The sequence below is a fragment of the Xenopus tropicalis genome, chromosome 4, assembly GCF_000004195.4.
Source record: "Xenopus tropicalis strain Nigerian chromosome 4, UCB_Xtro_10.0, whole genome shotgun sequence".
In the NCBI taxonomy this organism is placed as follows: Eukaryota; Metazoa; Chordata; class Amphibia; order Anura; family Pipidae; genus Xenopus; species Xenopus tropicalis.
Genome location: NC_030680.2, coordinates 28954398 through 28979591, shown reverse-complemented (window position 1 = coordinate 28979591; position 25194 = coordinate 28954398). Strand labels below are relative to the sequence as shown.

The window sequence follows — 25194 nt, the reverse complement described above, 5'->3', positions numbered from 1 at the left end:
ACAACATTTATATATAACTTACAAAAGTAAAATCAAACATCTGATTCATTTTTCCATGACTTTCTTCCAGAACCAAAACACGTTTGTGTTAGTGGAAACGCTGAATACTTGGTAAGCAGCATTTTTAAAAGATTAAAAAAAAAACCTACAGGTTTTTTGTTTCTTGAGCAAGAAGGGAAACTGAAGATACTCCATGGTTGGTCCATGTGTTTTTGATAATTATATTACCAGCATACAACCCCACCATGTGGTGACATTTTTTTTTTAACAGGAGTCGATTATGACGTAGGGTAATCTATGCGTTGCCAATCTAATTATCTACCTCATAGATAGAATAGAACATTGATTTCCCGGTTTCCCTGTCTCACTCAAAAAATAACAAAAACAGAGCAAAATAGGAAACATAACTTGATTGATAGAGCAAACACTCCCAAACCTTTCATTTTGCTGTAATAAAGACTCCAATAAATGACAAAGTAATTTGAAATAGGGTTTTAAATTGCACAAACCCTGTTAGTTTGTCAGTTACCTAGCAAAAAACAATCCCATAAAGAACTCATATAGTGAAGTATAAAATGGCACTAGGACTTATGTACTTGAGTATCTGAGCACTGTAGTTTCTATGCTCAATGGCAGGTAAGCACTCAAAGATGATTGTAGTATTTATTCTTATAGTTACACAGTTGAGGACAAATATCCTTAAAGTTGCAATGAGTAAACATTGACTCAAGACACATTAGGGCTGATTCACTAAAGTGCGTTAAAATGTGCGCTATTTTTAGCGTGCGTTAAAAATGTTATCGCATCTAAATTTTTGCGACTTAACACACGATTCACTATAAGCATACTTGTGTTAATTTACGCGCGATACTGCATGCAGCATTTACCACATGTGCGCTAATTAACGCCTATTATTATGTGCGCTAATTAACGCCTATTATTATGTGCACTAATTAACGCCTATTATTATGTGCGCTAATTAACGCCTATTATTATGTGCATATAAATAGTAGCCGCATATAAATAGTAGCATATAAATAGTAGCCGCATATAAATTGTAGCCGCATATAAATAGTAGCATATAAATATTTATATGCGGCTACTATTTATATGCTACTATTTATATGCTACTATTTATATGCGGCAAACTGGCGGCTGCATCACTCTAGGGCCAACACAGACTTGAATAAATAACACTGCAAAGTCCATTGTGTTGCCAAAAGCTCATTAACTGTACTTTTCTATAATTACCGCCTGCCTCAAGTAGGTGTTAATTTTCGCACGGACTAATGCGATATTTAGCACGTCTGTGTTTGTGAATCATGAGTTAGTGTTATTTCTGCGCGCGTGTTAAAATGTGTTAAAATTAACGCATGTGGTTGCACGTAAATTAACGCACGCGGTAATACTGTAGTGAATTGCGCGCTAATTGACGCGTCTATTTTAACGTAAGTGATTACAATCACTAGAAGGTACATTAATATATGGCACCCCCTGTAATTGTACCTTTCTACTCATTTAACACATATTTTTGAAGCAACATCATATTCTACAACCCTGTACAATAAATTATATTTATATACATAACCAACCAATGCCAGAGGTAAAGAGGACCTTAAGAATCATATTATTTTATTGCAGTTGTTTAGTAATTGTTAGGTATTTGGCAATGGGTCACAACTTAATGTTGTAATGTGGTACATAATGGATGTTGTAAAAGCTGATGTTGCACTACTATGGCCTAAAAATATAAATGTATTTTTGCACCAAATCATGGTTTTTTTTTGTGTGTTCCCACAGCCTGGGTCTCATGTTTATACAGACAAGTGTGAGAACTGTGTTTGTGCACATGATGGAAACAACTTTACAATAGCCTGCCACCCAATTGCCTGCAACATACACTGCCCAGCTGTAAGTAGAGTGCAATGAGCATTACAATATTTTCATAATGACAAGGGGCATCCCTTCCTCTAACATTCTCTACTAAAATAATGGAACAAATATTTGATACAAAAATTAACACTATAACTAAAGTGTACAGGTTGATTAAAATCTTCTATTTACTTCAACAGGGTTTTAAGGTGAAGAAAAATTCCCCATCTGACTGTTGTGGTACTTGTGTGCAAACCAATTGTGTGGTGAATTATGATGGGTCCCACCGGCTTATGAATGTAAGTTTAGTTTTAAAATATGTTATATTGCAGCAAAATTAATTGTCCAACCTGCATATTTAATTATAATAAGTTTTATGTGTTTAATTATTTCTATGTTTCACTTATTTTTTATTTGTGTTAATTTGTTTTGTTTTCGATGTCAAATAAAACATGCAATATAAATAAATCTTGCAATTTACCCTACTTTATTTTTGTCTTTTAATAGCCTGGAGATGAACTGCCCTCCATGAATGATAACTGCACAATGTACAAATGCTCATTAATCAATGATCAGTTTGTCACCACTGTCTCCCACATGTCTTGCCCCACATTAAATGAAGAAGACTGTGAGCATGTAAGTAGCTTAGATTTGCCATGTGCCATAATATCACACGATACCATAGTTTGCATAATTTTATCCTGTGAAAACCATAAGGTGTAACTAATTAAAATAGGTAGCTGGTTAGAGAAGGCTAAATATCATCTTAACATGCAATAGGAGCATGCATACATCATCAGTATCATACCTGAATGCACATTTTGTGTTGGGCTGCCATTAGTCCTGTACTTTAAGCAAAATTATTAAGCACAATTCTTTATCCTACTTGTTTTTATGGAAAATTCCTGCTTTACAATTTACTGCAAATTGAACAGCTCTCTGTCTACTATTTTAGTCCTACTCAACTGTCTTTCAGTGTCTGTACACAGGCAAAAAAAAAATCTCAATGCAATGTTTATCCTTTTCTTAACCTGCTCCAAATGTGATCTACTTATAGATATACCCCTCAAGGCTACAGACCTGCCCTACTTTTTGATGCCTTTAGTGGCCTGGCAACATGTATAGATGGGTATTTTTAACCGGCGGCAATGGTCTAGGCTGATAGGTTAAAGAGACCTAGCATCAATAACATGTTGGTTCTTTGTAGTTTATATGGATGATTAAAGGAGCTCCAGCTGCAAAAGTAAAGCCGGTACAGGTATAGGACCCATTATCCAGAATGCTTGGGACCAAGGGTTTTCCGGATAAGGGGTCTTTCCATACCTTTTCCATACCTTAAGTATACTAAAGAATCAATAAAACATTAATTAAACCCAATAGGATTGTTTTGCCTCCAATAAGGGGTAATTATATCTTAGTTGGGATCAAGTACAAGGTACTGTTTTAGTATTACAGAGAAAAAGGAAATCAGTTTTAAAGTTCTGAATTATTTGATTTAAAATGGAGTCTATGGGAGGCGGGCTTTCCGTAATTCGGAGCTTTCTGGATAACGGGTTTCCGGATAAGGGATCATATACCTGTACAATAGTTTTGCAATAATATTATGAGACACATTTGTGATCAGTGACTGCATTAGTAAAAACAATCCCTATTTTTGTCTAGCCATGATTCTTTATGAGTTATGCATCTGGGCAGAAGGTTGCAACTCTAAGGGGCAGATTAATAAAAATGGGAGATTTGAGCTCACCACAGAAAAATTACCCACTTTCTATTCATTCCCATGGCAGTTTTAAGAAGTGCATTTATTAAATGATGACCTGAATGAATTGAATTAGATTTACCTGTGATGAGCTCTAATCTCATGTTTTGATAAATGTGTCCCTAAGTCTTTCACTAATGATCCACCATTGTAAGGCCCTTGTAAAAAAAAATGCATGTGATAAATGTATTTTTTCAATATATTATTTTTCCCCCCCAATAACAGGGAAGCATTCACCTTTCACCTAATGGATGCTGTAGAACATGTAAGTTGTCTATACATTTATTTTATATGTTTCCATACCTTTTTATCTATACAACATCCTTTATAAAAAAAAAAAGAAAAAAAACAGGTGCCTTGAACAAAGCCATAACATGTGTTAATGTTTAAGGTCAAGCAAGGCAATTTCCCAGTGGTGATTAATATAAGACTAGGACTTAAAAAAAGTGCTTCCCATGTCTTCTGTGGAGCCAGGCACATGAACCTATGAACTTAGTGCAAAAGAATGGACTTTGGTGGCACTCATACATTGCCTGCTATATCCAGCTAGTGTAAAGTGACTATGCGGTCTCTAAACAAATGAAGAGCATACTATGTAAATCATATATCTATATATTTGAATCTTCTGAAGCCTGAGGATCAATTTGTCCTCATGAATATGCTATTTTTTGCTTAAATTAATTCATAAGCAAAACATTTTACTGCAAATCACTGCCTTGAACATCAGTAGTGCTAATGTCTCTATCTTTCTTTATATGCCAACTTATTTTCTAAGATCTGAAATTCTTATGTTAGGAGTTACAACGGTAGATAGGCCCATCTAGGGGCAAAATTCATTAATAATCAAGATTGAGATTTAAAAAAATCAAGGCATAAAATCGCAATCCCAAATATATTTAAATTTAAGTTTTTCAAAATCAATTTTAAACATAAAAATCCTCAAAAATTCTAATGGAAAAACTTTGACGGCTAAAAGCTTGGAAAATTTATATTAGAGCAACTTATTTTTTTTGTTAATTGAGTTTATTAAAATAGATTTCACAGCTTTGTTTAAAATAAGTGGAACAATGTAATTCTCATTTGCCTTTTTCCACTTTTACAATTAACCCTTTGAAGCTGTTTCTGAAATAGGCTAGCAATTGTGAAAAATAAAAACCCATGAAGTAATGAAGTAAATCACACGTGTCAATCAAGACCTCTCAAAGGAATCTACACTAAGAGAAACAATACATTTTGCCACAAACAGGCACATTTCCCCAACATCAGTGATTGCCTGAAATGGGGATAGTCAAATTGCACTGATCTGATGGACCTATAAGTCAGTACAATTAATTTATGTCCCTGTAGGGAAACTCTAATGAGTTATGTTTCAAGTGGCTGCTGACTACCTACACAAAAAATGAGACAATAAAGAAGTTTTGTTTTTAGCTATTAAACATTACTGCATTTACATAAGAGACTAACTTCACAAAATGTTTTTTCAGGAGCTCATAAAATATCAGTTGGACAGTATAAATGATATGGCCCAATTGTCAAATGATATGGCCCAATTGTCAAATTTGTGGCCAGATAAAACACCCTGAGTCCTGAAGGGGCCTAATATGTCTCCCAGTCTATTCTCACTTCCTTAATCTAATCACCCCTTTTTGAGACAATGGACAGTAGATTGATTTATCTGGTATATTAAAAATGATTGCAAGATTAAGAATATAGTACAACAAAGTGTGTATAACATGTATGTAAAACAAATATGTTAAATCATGTTGGATGTAAAAAAAATTGTATTCCTTCTTTAACTGGCTGTAATGTAACTACACTACAGGTATCCATAAGAACGACTCTTGCAAGATACAGGCATTTGATGATTATTTGACCTACCAAGGGTGCACATCAGTGACAAGGGTCAAAATGTCACGCTGTGAAGGATCCTGCAAAACATCTTCAATGTAAGAGGAAAATAATTGTTACATAAACTGAATATAGAATATGATATATGTGGTGCCAATGACTTTGGGGCAGATTTATCAACATTCAAATTTAACTTTTCAACACACACCAAGTTGTTTTGCTGCAAATATAAAAAAAAAAATATTTGAGTTTGAAGTTCATTAAGGACAAAAAATGTAAAAATACCTATAAAAATTCATAAAACTTTCATGTAGTCAAAGTTGTATTAGTAAAATTCAAGCTATTTTTTATATGCATTTAAAATTTGGATAGGTAGAATGTTATTTTACCAAGTTCAATTTGTTTTATCATGCTTTTACACAATCATGTTTGTGAAAGTATAGTTTATTAAATAAGCACATATTCTAATTCTAAAAAACTTGAAAATGTGATTGTTTGATAAATTGATGTCTCCATGTCCAACTGTTCTACATCTTACCAACCATTTGTTGTGAGAGTTAGTGGCCCTTACATTCACAATTTTCTCTGTACATAAAGTAAGATTTTTTCTTATAATTACTACCAGTACTATTGAACTCTCTGCACTAGTGATGTGGCCCCCCCGTTTCCCCCCTTTGACATGAAAAAGCTAAACACGGGTGAAGTGAGGGGGCGACATCAACTTGGACATCTCAGGTGGCTACGACCCCCTGAGGCAGTGCTGGGTGAACAGGCAGAACTGCCTATATTACCTCCCTATAATTTAGGGTAATTTCAGGTGTTTCTCTCAACTGCCCCATGGGCCATTAGCATCGGTTCACTTGTACAGCAAAGGAGATATACACACAGTATGCACTTGTAAATAATGGTACATTGACTTCTATGAATAATAAGTCCAGATCCTAAATACATTATACAATGATGGGCAGAAGAAGTGACACCCAAACTATGTTAAATAAAGTAAGAGACATTGGCTAGTGGCGCCACAAATACATTAAATACAGTGAGAAGCAGTGAGAACTTTAGCCCCAAATATGTTAAATACAATGAGATGCAATGGTTTCTCACACCCCAGACCCTTACCCTTCCAAAAAGCAGGTTTACTGAAGGCTGGAGCAGATTTCAGCACTGTACAGATAAAATGAATTTAGAAATAGTTTACATGGCTCAACCTGCATACTTTCACTGCATAGTGGTAGACATGAGGCTAGCACCCAGGCAGGGAGAAACCCTGTTTTGCTTTTATGTGACTTTTGTCATATTGACAGTACATGAGTAGGAGAAACAATAGCTTGTATGAAAGCATTTCAATTATTTAGTGCTAGCTGAATCAGAAACAATGTAGTGAGATGGCTGCCTACACACTAATATTACAACAACAAAAAAAACATTTGATGGTTCAAGATTAAAATTGTGTGAGTGAATTATCAGCAATGTAAACAGTGTAATTTAAAAATGAAAAGTACACCACCAAAATCACAACAGAATCCCTTTAATAAACTATAATAGTAAGCTATTTTCATAATTTTAATTAGGCATTTTTATCTTTTTCAAAATATTAAACATTTTATTAACAGTTTGTACAAGTTAGCTTTGAGAATTAGAATAATTGTGGCTATCAGTTAATGTGCAGATTTCCATGTTAGTAAATGAATCCCCTACAGATTTTAAAACAAAACCTCTGTAAATTTATTAGACTTTTATTTATTAGTCTTTAGAACTGAAGAGTCTAGTATAAAATATCATATTCAAGTTTCACCTATTACTATTTATGATTATTCAAAGAAGCTTGCTTATTTAGATTATTTTGTATTGATTTCCCAGATAAAGCCAAAGATTTAATTAAAAAAGGTGTCTTTGAACATCGTCGTTGATATAATTAACTGATTTTCAAAGACTTGGCATAATTCTGTAAAAATCTACAATTATGTTATTAAACATCTGGTAGACCTTAATTTTTCCCCAAGCTTCTCTGCAGGTAAATCACAGATATTATTCTATGAAACCTCGTTTTGTACGATATTTTGTCCGTGTATCAAGTAGACGACCGATATTGCCAAGGCAGTGGATATCAGTTGTCTCGTCGATCAGGCGGGTTAAAAGATTTTGATTGGGCGCTGTTGAAGACACCCAAGCAAAATCTATGTTTTGGGCTTAATCGGCAGGTGGGTGTAGAATACCTATTGTTTCTACCTCCATATCTGACAGTTCAGCCCTGAACGTCTATGTGTATGGCCACCTTTAGCCTACATTTTTAGAATTGTCTACGCATCCACTATTTCAATGCAACCTAGCCTAAATTTCCTTATCCCCTTCCACAGGGCTAAGGGTACAGGTATCTATACTGGCCAAGAACCAATACCTGTAATTGCAGTAAAATGGAGTGGTCCCAACTTTTATTCCAAAGTGCTCTTAACACTTCACAACTTGATCATGTTGCGAAGTGTTTAGAGCATATTGGAATAAAAGTTGGGATCACCCTGCTTTCTCATTGCCTGCACAGATGGATATAATACATCTATGAAAGCATAGTAATCCCGCTATTTATTAATCACAATTCTGCTGGAATATGTGTGGGTACAAAATTAATTGGGGGAAATGCTTGTGCTATTTTTCTCCACATAGAGCCCTAACAGGGTCACTTTATAAAAAGTGCTTCATTTGGTCACGTCTAGTAACCTATAACAACCAAATTAAAGACTTTTTATTACAGTGACTCCTAAGAGGCTGTTACTGTATGATCTAAATTTAGTAAATTCAGAAGGCACTTGTTTATGCAGATAGGTTTCATGAACTGATTCTTGGAAAAATACTTGTGTAAGACTCACACAGTAATTTAACATTTTCTTCAATGTATTTCCTCTGTCTAGGTACTCTGCTCGTGCACAGACTATGTCCCATACATGTTCTTGTTGCCAAGAGGTTCAGACTACAACAAATAAAGTCAAGCTGCGTTGTCCTGATGGAACATCACTTGATCATAAGTACATTGATGTGCAGGAGTGCAAGTGTACTGGCACCAAATGTCCAGATAGAAATGTCTAGCCTAAACATTTAAGTCTTTAAGGAGGTATAATAATTAAATGAAAAATAGAATTATTTCATAATCACTTAACCCTTAAATAAATTAATTGTTAATTTGTATGATTTATATCTTTGCCTCCTAAAAATAAATTACTTTCTGATGCATTGCAAACAAGAGTGTGAAATCATTCTTAAGATTCTTGTAACACTGGTACAACTGAAATCTTCTAGGTCATTAATAATAATAATAATAATAATAATAATAAAAACATTGGTGGTTCAGTGAGTTCATACATGAACTGACATAACTGGTAAGGGGGCAGAGGTAGGGTGACCTTCTGCATGAGTTATTAAGTTTGAGCAAGATTGACTAATGTCAGTGTAGACACAACCTGTTTTATTGGGTGGAGGTTTATAGGGAGTGGATAGCATGTGAAAGAGATTATTTGGGGAATTTTTCTGAATTATCTCCTTGTAAAACTGTGCCAAAGTTCACCTCAATTTGTCAGGTGTATTCTCACATATCTCATATCTACTAATAAATTAAAAGTAAAAAAAGTGAAAGAAATCTAATAAAATTTCTCTTTGCATAGATTATCTGTGAAAATCCACAAGTATGTTTTACCCATAAAATTATTTGAATTTACACCATAAAGAAATAAAGAAAGGAGATGATATAGATAATCAGATTCAAAAGTGGTTTTTATGACTTTGTAATGGAATTTCACCAGCCTGAACCTTCAAGGGAACAACACCAAGTTCAGATATGTGGATGACACCTAGGTCAAAATTAAGGCATGCATGGTTGCAGCCTTCACTGAACACATAAAAAAAATGTAAGAAGAATGTCTCGGTAAGGAGTATCTAGTAGAATTAAGTGTAAAATGTACTTTTTCCAAGTTTTTTTTCTTGAAAACTTTCACCACTCATCCGAGTGGCTTCTTCAGTTCAAATGACTGGTAGGGAGTTTCCTAGCATTTAAAGCCTTGAGGGTAGTACAGTCATAGACGTCCAATCACAATGGTTCAATTGAAATTATTGAGTTAGGTGTTGGCTGAAACTGACAGGTGTAAGAAGGTATGATCCAGTCACAATGGTACCATGATATGTTGATGACAAGCGGTATTGCAGGCCCCCTTTGTTCAGGGATGGTTTTTCCAGGCTGGCATAAATGGTCTCTTTCACATCTCTTTAAAACCATTTGTCCTCTCGGTCCATAATATGCACGTTCCTGTCCTCAAAAGAGTGTCCTTTTTCCTTGTGTAGATAGACTGTGCAGTCTTGTCTTGAGGATTTAGCCCTCCTATGTTGGGCCATTCTCTTACAGTGATATATATCGCTGTAAGTCAGAGCACTCAATATATACTGTAAGTCAGAGCACTCTTCACTACACTGGGCAGCATAGACCCCATTACTTTTCATGTGCTTATTGCTACTCATTTTGAGTGAATACCCTAAAACTTGTAGGGGAATATGAGAGGAGGGCCAGAAATTTGCAGATTACAGATACTATCTTTGTTTTAACCTACAATGCCGATATCAGGGAATCACACTAGCCTACGTCTGGGTTCTTCAGTTAAAGGTCACAGGGCCAAGGTGATCCTTCAGAAAGCCCAAAAACAACTTTTAAATGAATGGGTGAGACAGACTAACTTCTAAATTGAGGTCCTGGTTCATAAATTTGAGAATGCAAAACAGAGACTGGCAGCTCAACTACCAGTGCTGACTTTGCAAAGTGTGGTTGAATTCACAGAGCGGACACAACTTACATAGGGTTGAAAAAAGTCCAGAGTCCATCAAGTTCAACCCTTCCAAGTAAACCCAGCACACAGAACCTATACTTACCAATCTTTTAAATTTTTATTTTTATTGGATTTTAACAAGTGTCCAACTTAATCAATACTGGCATTTTAACAAGTACAGTATCAATGTAGAGTTATACAACTGTTCAGCAAATTATAAATCAGATATAAAAAAAAAGGAAGGGACAAGGCCCGTAACTCAAACTGTCTATCAGCTGTCAACTGTCTGCCGTTGATTGCTAATTTTAAGTGAAAAGTTCGAAATTTTCTAGGGGGGGGGATAAGAGGGGAAAGGAATTCCAGGCAAGAGGAAAGAGCAACCAGAATGCATAATCCCATATACAGCCGTATGATTGTGTCATTATAGTACGTTTAGGGACACTCAAATATGTTTAAGATATCTATAAATATAACCTAACTAGTTACCTGGTTTGGCATACCACATTATTTAGAATTGCGTGATTGAGCAGTCTTAATTATGTTAAATTGTCCATGTATGTAGACCAAGGGTGCCAAACTGCCCAGTGTTTCCTCCTTATGTCATAGGATTCGGCATGCAATTCCTCAAACTTTCGGATATCTTCCATCTCTGATATCCACTCTGTCAGTGTAGGTAGTACTTTAGTTTTCCATTTGCGAGGAATTATAATTTTGGCAGTGTTTAAAGCAAACTAAGTTAAAGATTTTTTGTAGTGGATGATGGAAGGTTGTTATGGTGGAAAAGGATTGATGCTGGGGTTTTTTCCAGTTTCATTTGCAGCTTGTTATTGCATATGTCTATAATCTCGTTCCAGAATTTTTGTATTTTTGTACATTCCCAAAATATATGTATCCGGAGGATTGTTCGCAACGCCAGCATTTGTTAGATATACCCGGGAACATTTTGCTTAGTTTGATCGGGGTATTATACCAGTTAGTGAGAATTTTGTAATTATTCTCTAAGATTCTGCAGCTTCTTTGGCCAATGAATGATTTAGTGATTATTTCCTCCAATTCTTGTTGTGAGAACGTTTTATCCAGAATTTTCCCCCATTTTGCAAGGTGTGGTAGATTTGTTAATGGCATATTCTCCTGTGCCAAAAGAATTTGGTATATCGATGAGATATTTGCATGGAGGAGGTTGCTTTTGTCAGCAGAGGTTCTCAAAATTAGTATAAATTTGGTCCCCTGTAATACCTTTAAGTATCGAAGGGATAAAGCTTCGAAGCTGTCGGTATATGACATAGTCAGAAGTTGTAAGTGCAAACATCTTTTTTATCTGTTCCCATGTGGGAAGGGTTCCCTTTGGGAAGATCTGATATATTTGAAGAGTTGTGCTATGTCTCCAGTTTGTGAAGTATCCTTTTTGTCTGGATTGCATGTAAGAGGGGTAAGCAATGAATTATGTGATATCAAGTGTGATCAATGCTTTAAAGGGTCCCACATGTTTAGAGCGTAAGTTAGTAATGGATGCTTATCTAATAAAGCAGTCCTCTTTCCGGGGTTCAGCCATGGAAGAAGCATTAGTGGTTAAGTTGCATATGTTTGCTCAATAGCTATCCATGCTTTAAAATGTTCATTGTAAGTCCAGTCGAGCAAGCGTTGGAGGACGCAAGCTTGGTGATATAGTTGAAAATTTGTCAGAACTGTTCCACCATTTATTTTGGAGCGATGCAAAGTGGATTGCCGGATCCATGGTGGCTTATTATTCCACACAAATTTAATGATTAGTTTGTTTAATGTGGGAAAAAAGTCTGTAGGTTGCTTCATTGGGAGAGATTGAAATATGTACAATAACCTTGGGAGTACGTTCATTCTGAGCGTGTTAATTCTGCCAAACCAGGAGTTTTGTTAGTCCATACATTCAGATCCTGTTTTATCTCCTGTATTATAGCATAATAGTTAACCCAGGTCCAGTCATTGTACCTTTCAGTCAGGATAATTAGTTTGTCTTTAGCCCAGTGAAATGGATATTTGTCTGTAAGGAGTGTTACAGTAGGGGTTGAGAGGCTGACATTAAGTGCGCTGGATTTATTATAATTTATCATGAAGTCGCTAAAGTGGCTTTATTTATTGATTTTGGTAGGGTGATCAGAGGTTGAGTAAGTGTGAAAAGTAGATCATCCGCATATGCACATATTTTGTATTGTGTGTCATTTATGGTCACTCCATTGATGTTGGGGTTTTGTCGAATATGAGAAAGAAGGGGCTGTAGGGTCAGAACAAAGAGAAGTGGAGAGAGTGGGCAACCCTGTCTTGTACCATTCTATATTTCCTTAATCTGGCTGTGGGGTTTGAATATAGAGATGTTATCCAATTTAGACTGTTAGAGCCCAATCCTATGTATTTGAAACAGTGAAACATAAAGTCCCAACGCACCCTGTTAAATGCCTTTTCGGCGTCGGTTAATAATAGAAAGAGTGAAGTGTAAGTACATTCGGCTGATATGATAATATTAAGCAATTTATTAAGATTATCTCTTGTTTCGCTTTTTTGCCTGGTTTTAAACGTGTTGAAAGGATGTTAGCCAACAGTTTAATATCATTGTTAATCAGTTAGATAGGCCTATAGCTAGTAGGAGAGGCTGGATCTTTGCCTTTTTTGAGGATCAGGCTTATATGGGCTTCTAATGAAGTTGGGGACCAAGGATGTCCATGTTTTATGTCGTTAAAAGCTTTAGTAAGTGCGGTAGTAATGTGTGGTTTCAATGTTTTAAAGAAAGCAATTGAAAAGCCATCAGGGCCAGGGCATTTAACCAAAGAGGCCTTTTTTATTGCCTGTTAGAGTTCCATACTAGAAATTTCCTGTTCCAAAGCTTGGATCCATTCTTGGTCCCCTCGCTTCATATGAGAGGTGTTTAAATATTCTATGTATTGGGTATCTGTAATCTTATGAGCGGTGTTAAATAGAGTGGGGGTACTTTCATTTATCTGATATAGTTGTTTATAATAGTCTGTTATTGCTTTTTGTATGCCCTTAGGGGATGTTGTAACCTGTCCATTCAGTTGCTTCATTTTAAAAATTGGTTTTTAATACTCTAGCTAGCAGTTTGCTACATTTATTCCCGTGGTCATAAAACCTCTTTTTCATTATAAAAGAGGCTCTGTCTGTCTGTGCTTGTATTAACATTTTTAGTTCTAACCTGATTTTTGTTAGTTCTGTCAAAGTTTGGGAATCTTGGGATGTTTTGTGTCACGTCTCTAATTGTTGTATCTTAGTTATCAGATTAAGTTTCTTCTCCCCTTTAGATCTCTTAAGTTTAGCTTAAGTTTAGATTCTTGGATCAAAATACCACGTATGAAGCACTTAAATGATTCCCATTCTATGACTGCGCTACTAGCTGTGTTAGAGTTATTTTTAAATATTCTTTGGTGGCCTTAACCACTCTATCCAGTTTGTCTGGGTCTCTCAGTAGACTTTCATTTAATTTCCAGGAGGTGTATTTCCCATTTGAAATGGGGAGAGAGAGTTCCAGGTATACTGGGGCATGGTCCGACCATGTAATTGGGCCAATCGATATGGTATTCAAGTTATCTAGAGAGTTATGAGATAAGAATAAGTAATCAATTCTACTATATGAGTTGTGACTATGTGAGTAGTGTGTATAGTCTTTTTCTTGAGAATGCACAGTTTGCCAATTGTGTCAATTACTCGAAGAGCTTGTATTTGCTGTTTAAGTCTATTAATTTGTTTGTGTGGCAGGGATGAGGTGCCTGAAGAGCAGTCCAATTTAGGCTGTAAGGGGGTGTTCAAATCTCAATCTGAATCAATGCAATATGGACTTTTTTAGCTTTAAGTTCTTGTAATAGAGCTTTCCTCTTCCAAGGGGATTTTAGTCCATTCAAATTGATTGAGCAAACCTTTAAGGTGTTGTGTAGTTGTGTCTCTTTTTTGTTCATTCTAGAGGTAAGAAATTCTAGCTTGCCTGGGGGAAGGGGAGAGTGATTGAATATCAAGGGAAAGTGTGTGAGAAAAAAAAACTGTGGGAAATAAAGTTAAGTTATTTATTTGTTAATCTGCTCTTGTAAAAAGTTCTATTTAGGAAGAACTAAAAGATCAGTTGGGTGTAAAGTGGGTGAACACATTCGGAACATTAAAGCTAAAAAGACAAATCATAGTGTCCCACGCCATAATCAAGACCAACAAAGGGGGATGCAAGGGACACCACTTTTGTTTGTCTTAAACATATACCAGCAACATACAGAGGTGGTGACTGTTTGCTTAAGTTAAGACAGAGAGAAACATATTGGGCCCGATTCACTAAAGTCCGAAATAAGGAGTGCTATTTATAGCATGCGTTAAAAATCTTATCACTTCTTATTTTTTGCTCAATTCACTAAAAGGACACTTGTCATAATTAAGAAGCAATGTTCTTGGCGTTATTTATCTTACAATGACATATTTTAATGAAAAAAACTATGCGATAAGCGTTATAGGGGCCGATTCACTAAAGGTCAATAACGCTTATCGCATAGTTTTTTTAATTAAAAAGCATGCGATAATTAAGTACCGATTCATTAAAGTCATTTCGCATGTGTTAATCCGCATATCGCATGCACAAAAAAAACGCATTGCGTTAATTAGCGAATAGAAATAGTACTGCATGATTCACAAACACATATGAAAAAATGCAAAATATTGTGCAAAAAAACGTGCAAAATATCGTGTTAATCTGTGTGAATATTAACCCTACTTGGGGCAGGCAGTACTTAAAGAAAATTGCGGTTCGTGAGCTATTGGCAACACAACATGGAGTTTGCAGTCGTATTTTTTCAAGTATATGTTGGCCCTAGAGTGATGCATCCTCCAGTTTTCAGGGAAATGGTGGTTTTCAGAAAGTAATGGTTACGTGCGTAATATATTGCGCTCTGCAAGTGTCCTTTTAGTGAATCGAGTGAAAAATAAGAAGTGATAAGATTTTTAACGCATGCTATAAATAGCACTCCTTATTTTGGACTTTAGTGAATCGGGCCCATTGTATCTTTCAATTGAATAGCCTACAGCCATGTGGGTTAAATATTGATTTAAATCTTGCTGCATTTTAAACTGGTTGGATATTTTTTCTTTTGCGTCTTTTTAAGTTTTATATTTGAGCATTTATGGAATTTGAATATGATATTTATACATTTTTCATTGTTCTCAATGTTGTTGTTATTTAACAGATTTACATATGTACATTGTGGTAAAATATAGCTAGAGTAGAGGTAGAAGTATTGCCATAGTAACAGAAACACACCTTGTCTATAAGGATTGTATGATGCTGTGCTGGCTGATTGGCCACCTTGCATTGATGCGCATGATCATGTGTGGAGGGAGATGCACAGTGTTCTATTGACTGGCAAAATGGAGTTAATGAATGGTACCTGGAAACATTATATCCTCCTGAATTCACCACATAAAACACGTAGGTGAATTTGGGACTACCACTTGGACTTTGAGTGATTATTTATACAATGCTATTTGTCATATTATGTTTGTGGGTATACCTAGTTGGCATTTTATTCTTTAATAAAAAAAGATATCACTATCCAGTACTTCTATTTTATCCTGAAGGCTTTGGAGACTTAATGTATTTGTTTGGTGCATATACAATACCTTCTACATCTGGTGAGTAGGTAATCACCCCAGAGTGTTCATATTGCACTGCACTTTCACTGACTGGTTTTACACAAGACATTTGGACAATTGCACTGAAATGAAATATTCATTATTTTAGAAATTCTGCACCAGGAAAATTATGTTGCACTTTCCCAAACTTGCAGTAGCCTTGCATATCTCAGGGTCCCATCCCATGTGGTATTTCATGTTACCAAAAATCATTATTTTGAACACACAATGCATAAATTGTTTTTAGGGATAATCCTCACATCGAGTAAAAGCTCAACAACTTATTTTCTTTCAAAAAACAGTACCCCCACACAAAATGGCCTTCCATTCTGTCTAATTAATCAGATTTAAGCATTACAGGTGGTATGACAAAATACAACAAACAGGTATCTTGAGGATTTAAAAGGTTTAGATTTGCCATCAATTTACCCCAAAATCATATCCTACCATGCCAAACAGATTCCTCCAGTCCATATCAAACTAAGGGTATGGCTGCAAGGGAGAAACCATATATGTAGAAGTCTTCAAGGCTGGGTTAAAATTCAGTGGGAGATTATGGGGCCGATTCACTAAAGGTCGAAAAAACGAGTGATATTTATAGCATGTGTTAAAAATATTATCACTTCTTATATTTTGCAAGTTAACGGTCGATTCACTAAAAGGACAATTGTTTGAATTAAGAAGCAATTTTATTGTCATTATTTATCTGGCAATGACAGATTTGTATGCAATATTTTAAAGCATGCAATATATTTATGCATTATTTTGTAGCGCACACTATTATGCACGCAAACTTTATGCGACATATAACACGTGAATTCCACCATTTTGCCCATTTCCGCTGTGAGTCGCAAGGTGGAGGATGTGGAAAATGAATCTGTGCAAGCACCGCCTGGAGCGCTTCTAAAAAAAACCTTTGCAAGGCAAACAATGGAGAGAGGAGGTACAACAGTGATATTTTACACAGTAGTGGCAGTAATAAACAAATGAATAAAATGAAAGAGGCATGAGTGCTCACAGATGCCAAAAATGAAACACCAGAGGTCACACTACACAAAACTCACAATTGAAAACAGAAAGGAACTCAGCAACTTCTATATCAGAGATTTAGCCCAAATCACCAAACAAGTGTTAGTAAATGTTAATGTAAAATTGAAAAACCTAGTCATGTTAATGACAGCAGTGACAATTCAGATGTTAGTAAATATGACAGAACACAAACTCAACCCCCACAACCCCCCCCAAAAAAAACATGTGCAACTTCACACTTGTCCAACAGTGAAGGAAGAGAGGTCTGGCTACAATAGCAGGCCACAATTCTCTGATCTCCTCACCCAAACAAAGCAAAAAAAAAAAAAGAGCACGAGAACAGACTGAGAAATCAGACATTTAAGCAATTTCAAAATGAAGCTCTTATTGAGAAATTAGTGCCATTGTTTGCCACAGAATAATTGGCAAATATTCTGCTAAAACTGCAACTGCCGTCAAAATAAGTACTAGAAGGACATAGCTGACCATGTCAACAGTGTTGGTGTATGTCTAACGAGTGTGCAGCATTGCAAGAAAAGATACCAACATATAAAAAGGGCCCCGAAGAAAAAACTTTCCTTATTTCCTTCCTTTTTTTCCTTCTTTACTGCTTTCTTTACTTTTCTGTTCTGTATGTATGTACACCTATCTTTATCTGCGCTACTTATGTAGCCAAGGCTATTGAGTACAACAACAAATTTATACAGTAAATGGGGGGTCATTACCATAACATTCCCACAAATTGTTAACGCCCTGTTAATTGTTAATGCCCCTTTATTAAGGAGGATCATTGTGGAAGCATTGTTTAATACAGAATATAAGGGAGAAGGATGGGAGTTAGTGAGGCCAGTTAGTAGCAAGTTGCAGTAGTTTAGTAGGGTTAGTGTCAGAGCATGCCTTAGTATTCTAATGCTTACACTGGGAAGAAAGGTATTCATTTGGGAAACAATGAGTAGCAAAAAGTCACTATGTTGTGATGGGATTGCTTATTGTAGCCAACACTATAAAAGCATTGATATATTTGGTTTAGATCTGGAACTGGAGATGGTCCTTCTAAAAAGGTTTTCTTCACATGAACTTTGTAATGTCCAAAAATAACAGAATTACAGTATTGTCGATTAAGTTGTATGTTTCATTGTCGATTAAGTTGTATGTTTCATGTCATGATGATCATTACTGAGAAGATTGCAAAAAATATATCATTTTTTTTCAATCAACATCCAAGAGGTCACTGGGTTGTAAAGTCAGCAAGACAGCTCAGCAGAGAACTACTACAATCTCCCTAAATGGAAAAGAGGTTTATTGTTGATGATAATGCAAGACCCATGCAAACATTAGTCCTATGTAATTCTAGTGCTATGTAATTAAACATTTTTTACTATTTGTTGTGGGTGGGGCTCACCCGCTCCAAGGGACATGAGCCTTAAGTGCATATTGGAACTCACTACTGCTGAGCTCAATAAAATAAATGAGCATTTTTTTAAAAATGTGCATCTATATGCACTGGAAATAAAAAGAGTATTGTTTCGGATGTTGCTTTGTGTTTGTTCTTTATTCTAGTAAATATTGTAGAAGCAAAGTAATTGTTTAGGATTTCTCCCTGTACAGGTATCGGACCCCTTATCCGGAAACCCGTTATCCAGAAAGCTCCGAATTATGGAATGCCCGTCTCCCATAGACTCCATTTTAATCAAATAATTCAGAATTTTAAAACTGATTTCCTTTTTCTATGTAGAAATAAAACAGAACCTTGTAATTGATTCCAACTAAGATATAATTAATCCTTATTGGATGCAAAACAATCCTATTGGGTTTAATTAATGTTTTATTGATTTTTTAGTAGACTTAAGGTATTGAGATCCAAATTACGGAAAGACCCCTTATCCGGAATACCCTTGGTCCCGAGCATTCTGGATAATGGGTCCTATACCTGTACTTGATTACCTCTGTCATCAGCACTTTGTACATGATATATGGGATGAATTGGGTCATCTAGGTCATCAGCCACAAACCCAGGCAATCCACAATGATTGGCAATATTGTGCAGTACAGCAAAGGCTACTACAATTTGTGCCACTTTACTGGGGCTTCCACCCGACTTGTCTAGGCATCTGAAGTGGCTTTTCACAACCCCAGCACAGAAGTTTGACAATGCCAGGAACAGCATGACTTCTGTGTGTTAGTGGCTGCAGATAAGGCTCCAGTACCTCATACAGGCTATAGATTGCTGCTCTATTTAACCTATAGCGCCTCACTATTTCCTCCTCTAATAATTCCTCTACAGTTGATCTTTCCCTGAATCCTCTTCTTCCAAATCCAACAGAAATCTGACTGCAAACTCCATCTTGTCTTCACAAACGCTCACAAACCACAATGTTTTTTTAGTAATGCCTTGTCACGGTCGGCACCCTAAACCAGAACAGATGCCAAGTTCCCTGGTCTCGGCTTGGCTTCACCAGTAGTGTGACCGCTTTTGGCTTCGGGAGGAGCCCTCAGCTACTCAGATGCCACCTGGACTTAACAAGAGGAACAAGGCAAGAAGTTCTGGCAAGCAAAGGGGCACAACTGTAATAAAGTCAGTTAGGCCGAAGATCACGGCACAAAAGGTTTAGACAAGTTCATAGTCAGGCAGGCTGGGTCGAGGCAGGCAAATATATATGATCGTCAGACAGGCAAGGGTCAAAACCGGGTAATCAATCAGAAGGGTGAGGCAGAATCGAAGTCAAAGTACAAGCTGGGGTCAGGTTACCGATATCAGAATAGTCAGGAAGCAGGCCGGGTCAAACACAGGAATACACAAGCAGAATATCAAGGACAAAACGCACAAAGGCTCAGGAAGGCACCAGGAAACAAATCCTATCACGGGCAATGATCGGTAGGGAGTGTCCCTTTAAATACCCTTAACTTTCGCGCCATTGCGCACTGGTGTAATCATGCAGGCGCAAATGTGTCTATGACTGCACAGGAAGAGGACGGCGCGGCGGGCGTCTCCGCCGCGCCGGTGTAATATTTTATTACACGCCTACTTCAAGTATTATTATTATTATTATCAACATTTATTTATAAAGCGCCAACATATTCCGCAGCGCTGTACAATAAATGGGTTTCATACATTGGACATACAGAGTAACATATAAAGCAATCAATAACCGAAGAGGTGAAGAGGGCCCTGCCCAAAAGAGCTTACAATCTACAAGGAGAAAGGGTTGAGACACAAGGTGTGGGAATGGGCATGACCAGAGTTGTGAGAGGTGTGGCACAGGGTGTTGCTAAACTAGATTAGGGTAAGCTTCTCTAAATAAATGTGTTTTTAGAGATCTCTTGAAGGTAGAGAGATTGGGAGAAAGTCTGATAGTTTGTGGGAGTGAATTCCAGAGAAGGGGGGCAGCCCTTGCAAAGTCTTGAATACAAGCGTGTGAGGAGGGAATGAGAGAGGAGTTGAGGAGCAGGTCAGTAGAGGAGCGTAACAAGTGGGTTTGATGGTACCTAGAGATATGTTCAGAGATGTAGGGTGGGGCAGAGGAGTCAGGAGTTTGAATTTTATCCTGGATGGTAGGGGAAGCCAGTGCAGGGATTGGCAGAGTGGCACGGCAGAGGAGGAGCAGTTGGAGAGGTGTATGAGCCTTGCAGCAGTATTCATTATGGACTGGAGAGGGGACAGTCTTTGGAGGGGAAGGCCAATTAATAGGGAGTTACAGTAGTCCAGGCGAGATATTATAAGAGAGTGAATAAGAATTTTGGCAGCATCTTGGGTGATAAATGATCGTATTTTGGAGATATTTCTTAGGTGAAAGTGACATGATTTGATAAGTGATTGGATATGAGGAGTGAAGGACAGGGCAGAATCAAGGATAACCCCAAGGCACCGGGCCTGGGAAGATGGGTGATGGTAGAATTGTTAACCTGTATAGATACCTCGGGAACAATGTGGGCGTTGGATGGGGGAAAGAGAACCAGTTCAGTTTTAGAGAGGTTTAATTTAAGGTAACGTTGGGACATCCAAGTGGGGATAACGGACATGCAGGAAGAGACGCGAGTTAGAAGCTCTGGGTTGAGATCAGGAGAGGAAAGATAGATCTGAGTATCGTCAGCATAGAGGTGGTACTGAAAGCCAAAAGAATTGATTAATTTGCCAAGTGGAGAGGTATAAAGAGAAAATAGTAAGGGGCCCAGGACAGAGCCTTGGGGAACCCCGACAGAAAGAGGCAGGGGAGAAGATGATTCCCCATTGTAAGAGACACTGAAGGATCGATCTGAGAGATAAGATGAAAACCAGGCTAAGGCAGTGTCACGAAGGCCAAGAGAGCGGAGAGACTGGAGGAGAAGAGGGTGATCCATAGTGTCAAAAGCAGCAGAGAGATCGAGAAGTATTAGTAGCGAATAGTGTTTTTTGGCTTTAGCCGATAGGAGGTCATTTGTTAGTCGGGTTAGAGCCATTTCGGTGGAGTGTTGTTGTCTAAAACAAGATTGTAGGGGATCCAGGAGGTTATTGTCAGAGAGGAATAGCGTCAGTCGGTTGTATACAAGGCGCTCAAGCAGTTTGGAGATGAATGGGAGCAGAGAGATAGGTCGGAGGTTAGTAGGATTGGAGGGATCAAGGGAGGGTTTTTTTCAGAATAGAGGTTATAAGTGCATGTTTCAGTTGGGAGGGAACGATTCCAGTAGAGAGCGAGAGATTGAATAGATGAGTTAAGGCATTGATAAGACAGGGGTTGGCATTACGTAGAAGTTTGGTAGGAATGGGATTAAGTGGGCAGGTATTAAGGTGAGAGGAAGACAACAGTTTTGAGACTTCCTCATCAGTCACTGGGGAGAAGGAGCCAAGAAGAGACTGGGTAGTATGTAGGGAGGGAGGGGAATGGTTATGGGGATTAAGTTGTGCAATGTCACTTCGGATGGTGTCAATTTTATTTTTAAAGTGCTCTGCGATAGCTTGAGCAGTGACTGAAGCATGCGGAGGGGGCGGAGGAGGGGACAGCAGAGAGTTAAAGGTAGAGAAGAGTTGTGCAGGTTTTTTAGAGAGTGAGTTAATAAGTGCAGTGAAGTACATTTTGTTTAGCTTGGTAGAGGGTGGTGTTGTAGGAAAGCAGAGCAGATTTGTAGCTGCAGAAATCTGACTCTGACCTTGATTTGCACTAGCGGCGCTCAAGTGTACGTGACTGTTTTTGGAGGGATTTGGTATGAGTAGTATGCCAGGGTTGGAGTGGTTTGGGCCTCATGCGTTTAGTCTTGGCAGGAGCAAGCTCATTAAGGGCAGTGGTGAGTGTGCTGTAGTAGACAGAGGTAGCCTAATTAGGACAAGAGACAGTTAGGATGTTAGAATGAAGAGAGTCAAAGGAAGAAGAAAGATGTGACGTGTTTAGGGATTGCAGGTCACAGGATGTTAGTGAAAGGAGTTTAGAGGCAGCAGGGGCATTGGGATTGTTAACAGGTATGTTAAAGTCACCTAGTACAATGGATGGGGAATCATAGGAAAGGAAGTAAGAAAGCCAGGCAGAAAAGTTGTCAAAGAATTGTGAGGTCGGTCCAGGAGGTCGGTATATGACCGCAATGCGAAGCGAAGCAGGGGAGAAGAGCCTAATAGAGTGAACCTCAAATGAGGAAAATGAAAGAGAAGGAGGAGGTGGAAGGACTTTAAATGAATAGCGGGGGGAGAGAAGGAGTCCTACCCTGTTTCCAGGTCTGGGAGTGTGAGTAAGGTGTAGCCCCCCAAAGGACAGAGCAGCAGGTGAGGCAGTCTCAGTAGGGGAAAGCCAGGTCTCAGTTATTGCAAATAAGTTAAGTGATTTAGCGATGAAAAGGTCATGGATGGAGGTGAGTTTGTTGCAGACGGAGCGGGAATTCCAATAGGCACAGGATATTTGAATAGAGGCTTTGGGTATAGGGGTAAGGGTTCTGTAATTTAAAGGGGTACAGGGTGGGTTTGGTGAACGTGTCCCTAACAGAACAGGGATGGGGTAAGGGCCAGGGTTGGGGGAAATGTCACCAGCAGCAAGTAACAGGAAGGAGAGGAATGCAAGGTGAGAGTGGGATTTGTATGTTTTTGTTTTATGTGAGAGAAAAGGAGAAAGAGGAGAAAAGAGGTTATGGGGTTATGGAGCAAAGCAGTTTAAAGACTTCATGTGCTGAGAGGGAAGGAGAGGAGAGTAGAGAGGCAGTGATTGTTATACCTTTCTGACTGGATGGAGGATGTGGCTGGAGATGTTTTAAGAAACATGAAAGTGCAAAGAGGAGGAGGGCAGGATAAAACATTTTGGGGTAGGAAATAACAAACTACCAGGAACAAGCAAAGTTGTTTTCTTGCGATTCTACGTTGTTCAGCGTTGATTGGAGATATTTCGTAGCATTGTCAATGCCTTGTCCAACTGCCTTGTTTAACTGCCATTTCCTTCTTCCTAGCACTTGTGAAATGTTGGCAATGTTGGCTGCAATATACTGGCTTATATGGCAGTATACAGCAGAGGCATACACAGATGAGAATTACCATTAATAAGGAGCCTGCAATATAGTGGCTTATATGGCAGTATACAGCAGAGAGATACACAGATGAGAATTACCTGTAGAAGTGAGAAGAGATGTGAGTTAGGTTCAGGAACTGCCTTGTTTAACTGCCATTTCCTTCTTCCTAGCACTTGTGAAATGTTGGCACTTAGGAAATGGTAGCACCAGTGCCTGCCCCTGACACTAGTGCCATCCCCAAGGCTGCATCTGAATTTATGTGCAGTTGATTGGGGAAAGCCAGAACCTGATTGACTAATTAATCAATTAAACAATCAAGGATCAAAGTAAATAGGCTGTGTGGGGAGGGGGAGACTTTTACAAGCACCAGAACCAAGTTTTGGGGCTGTAAAAATATTTCTTGCTCACTGAGGAGTGGACACAGATGTGAGTTTGACACAGCTATCACTAGTACTAAATCAAGGTAGGCCTAACAGAAAAAGTTATTGGCATAGCAGATACACAGATGAGAATTACCATTAATAAAGAGGCTGCAATATAGTGGCTTATATGGCAGTATACAGCAGAGGGTTACACAGATGAGAATTACCTGTAGAAGTGAGAAGAGATGTGAGTTAGTTCCATGAACTGCCTTGTTTAACTGCCATTTCCTTCTTCCTAGCACTTGTAGCGATATTTTACACGTTTAATGCTTCATATGTGTTTGTGAATCAAGCGTTAGTATTATTTTCCGCAATGTGATGCAAATACCATTTTGCGATAATGCGTTTTTTTGCGCATGTGATATGAGTAATAAGGCATGCTAAATGACTTTAATGAATCGGTACTTAATTATTGAACATTTTTTAGTGCATAAAACTATGCGTTAATGACCTTTAGTGAATCAGCCTCCATGTTTCTAATAACATAAAGTAAGATACTGCAAGAAGCTGTACATGCTTTGGGGCAACACATTAATAATTGGGTAAATGGGCATTTGCCCAGGACCAATAAATAGAAAGGAACTCACGATAAGTCATATCATCTACCATAATATTCAAATAGAGCATCTCACAGAAGATACAGACCCATAAATTCCAAAGTTGGAAGAACCCAGTATATGGAAACTTATGGAATCTCATACATATATCTATTTAAATATGAGTAGTTACTCATATTTTAAGCAACTCTGTTCCTGGGGAATGCCCCAGGTCTCCTGCCCATTACCCAGTTTTCATTCATCACCTTAAATGTCGCTGGAAGACAGTGGTGCCTCCTGGGTATGAAATGTAATAAAGGCTGGTCAAATTCATAATGCATATCAATAGTTGCAGACCTGTGAACTGGGTCTTGAGAGAAGTTAGCAATGTACTGTCAGCATTCCAAGTACTAGTGCCCCCTCCGCCACTACCACCAACCCCTGGGTCCAGTGCTAGGGAGGCTCTGCTGAATCATATTACTGATTAGCAATGGCTACAGAGATTCGCTTCACAATAAAACACATATCAAATACACTTAGTTAGTTCCAAATACAAGCTTCACTTAAGTAAATGGTATTTGTGGATTACTGCAGATAAATAAGATGTAGAACTGGAATAATCTTGGCTGAATAAGTAAACATTGCTGATGGTAAAAATGTGTGTGTATAATTTCCTTTGCAAATATGTGTCATCATTGTTTTTTGTACCTGTAGCAAACATTCTAATCCAAACAAAGCTGTAGCTGCACTACGTGTTTTCATTTGTTCAGTGCAGGTGTGCTTGTTCCATATGTCTCTATTATTTTTTCCAGTATTTA

The 25194-nt window shown here is 37.7% G+C and overlaps 2 protein-coding genes across 2 annotated transcripts in view; both read left to right on the top strand.

Annotated features, from left to right (window-relative positions):
• Positions 1 to 25194, top strand: part of LOC101734651 (mucin-2) — a 763939-nt gene that overhangs the window by 25047 nt on the left and 713698 nt on the right. The gene's annotated exons all lie outside the window — the stretch shown is intronic.
• Positions 1754 to 8687, top strand: LOC116410335 (intestinal mucin-like protein). Its single transcript, XM_031900602.1, has 6 exons — positions 1754 to 1911; positions 2073 to 2171; positions 2380 to 2508; positions 3857 to 3896; positions 5454 to 5577; positions 8389 to 8687. Exons 1-6 carry the CDS (start codon positions 1774 to 1776, stop codon positions 8561 to 8563), a joined length of 705 nt encoding a protein of 234 aa, XP_031756462.1. The 5' UTR covers positions 1754 to 1773; the 3' UTR covers positions 8564 to 8687.

Excerpts from the sequence above, each read along its gene's own strand:
- LOC116410335 (XM_031900602.1), top strand. The coding sequence starts at position 1,774 with ATGGTTTTTTTTTGTGTGTTCCCACAGCCTGGGTCTCATGTTTATACA. Across the intron at positions 1,912-2,072 it reads GCAACATACACTGCCCAGCT|GGTTTTAAGGTGAAGAAAAA; the intron begins GTAAGTAGAGTG and ends TTACTTCAACAG. Across the intron at positions 2,509-3,856 it reads ATGAAGAAGACTGTGAGCAT|GGAAGCATTCACCTTTCACC; the intron begins GTAAGTAGCTTA and ends CCCCAATAACAG.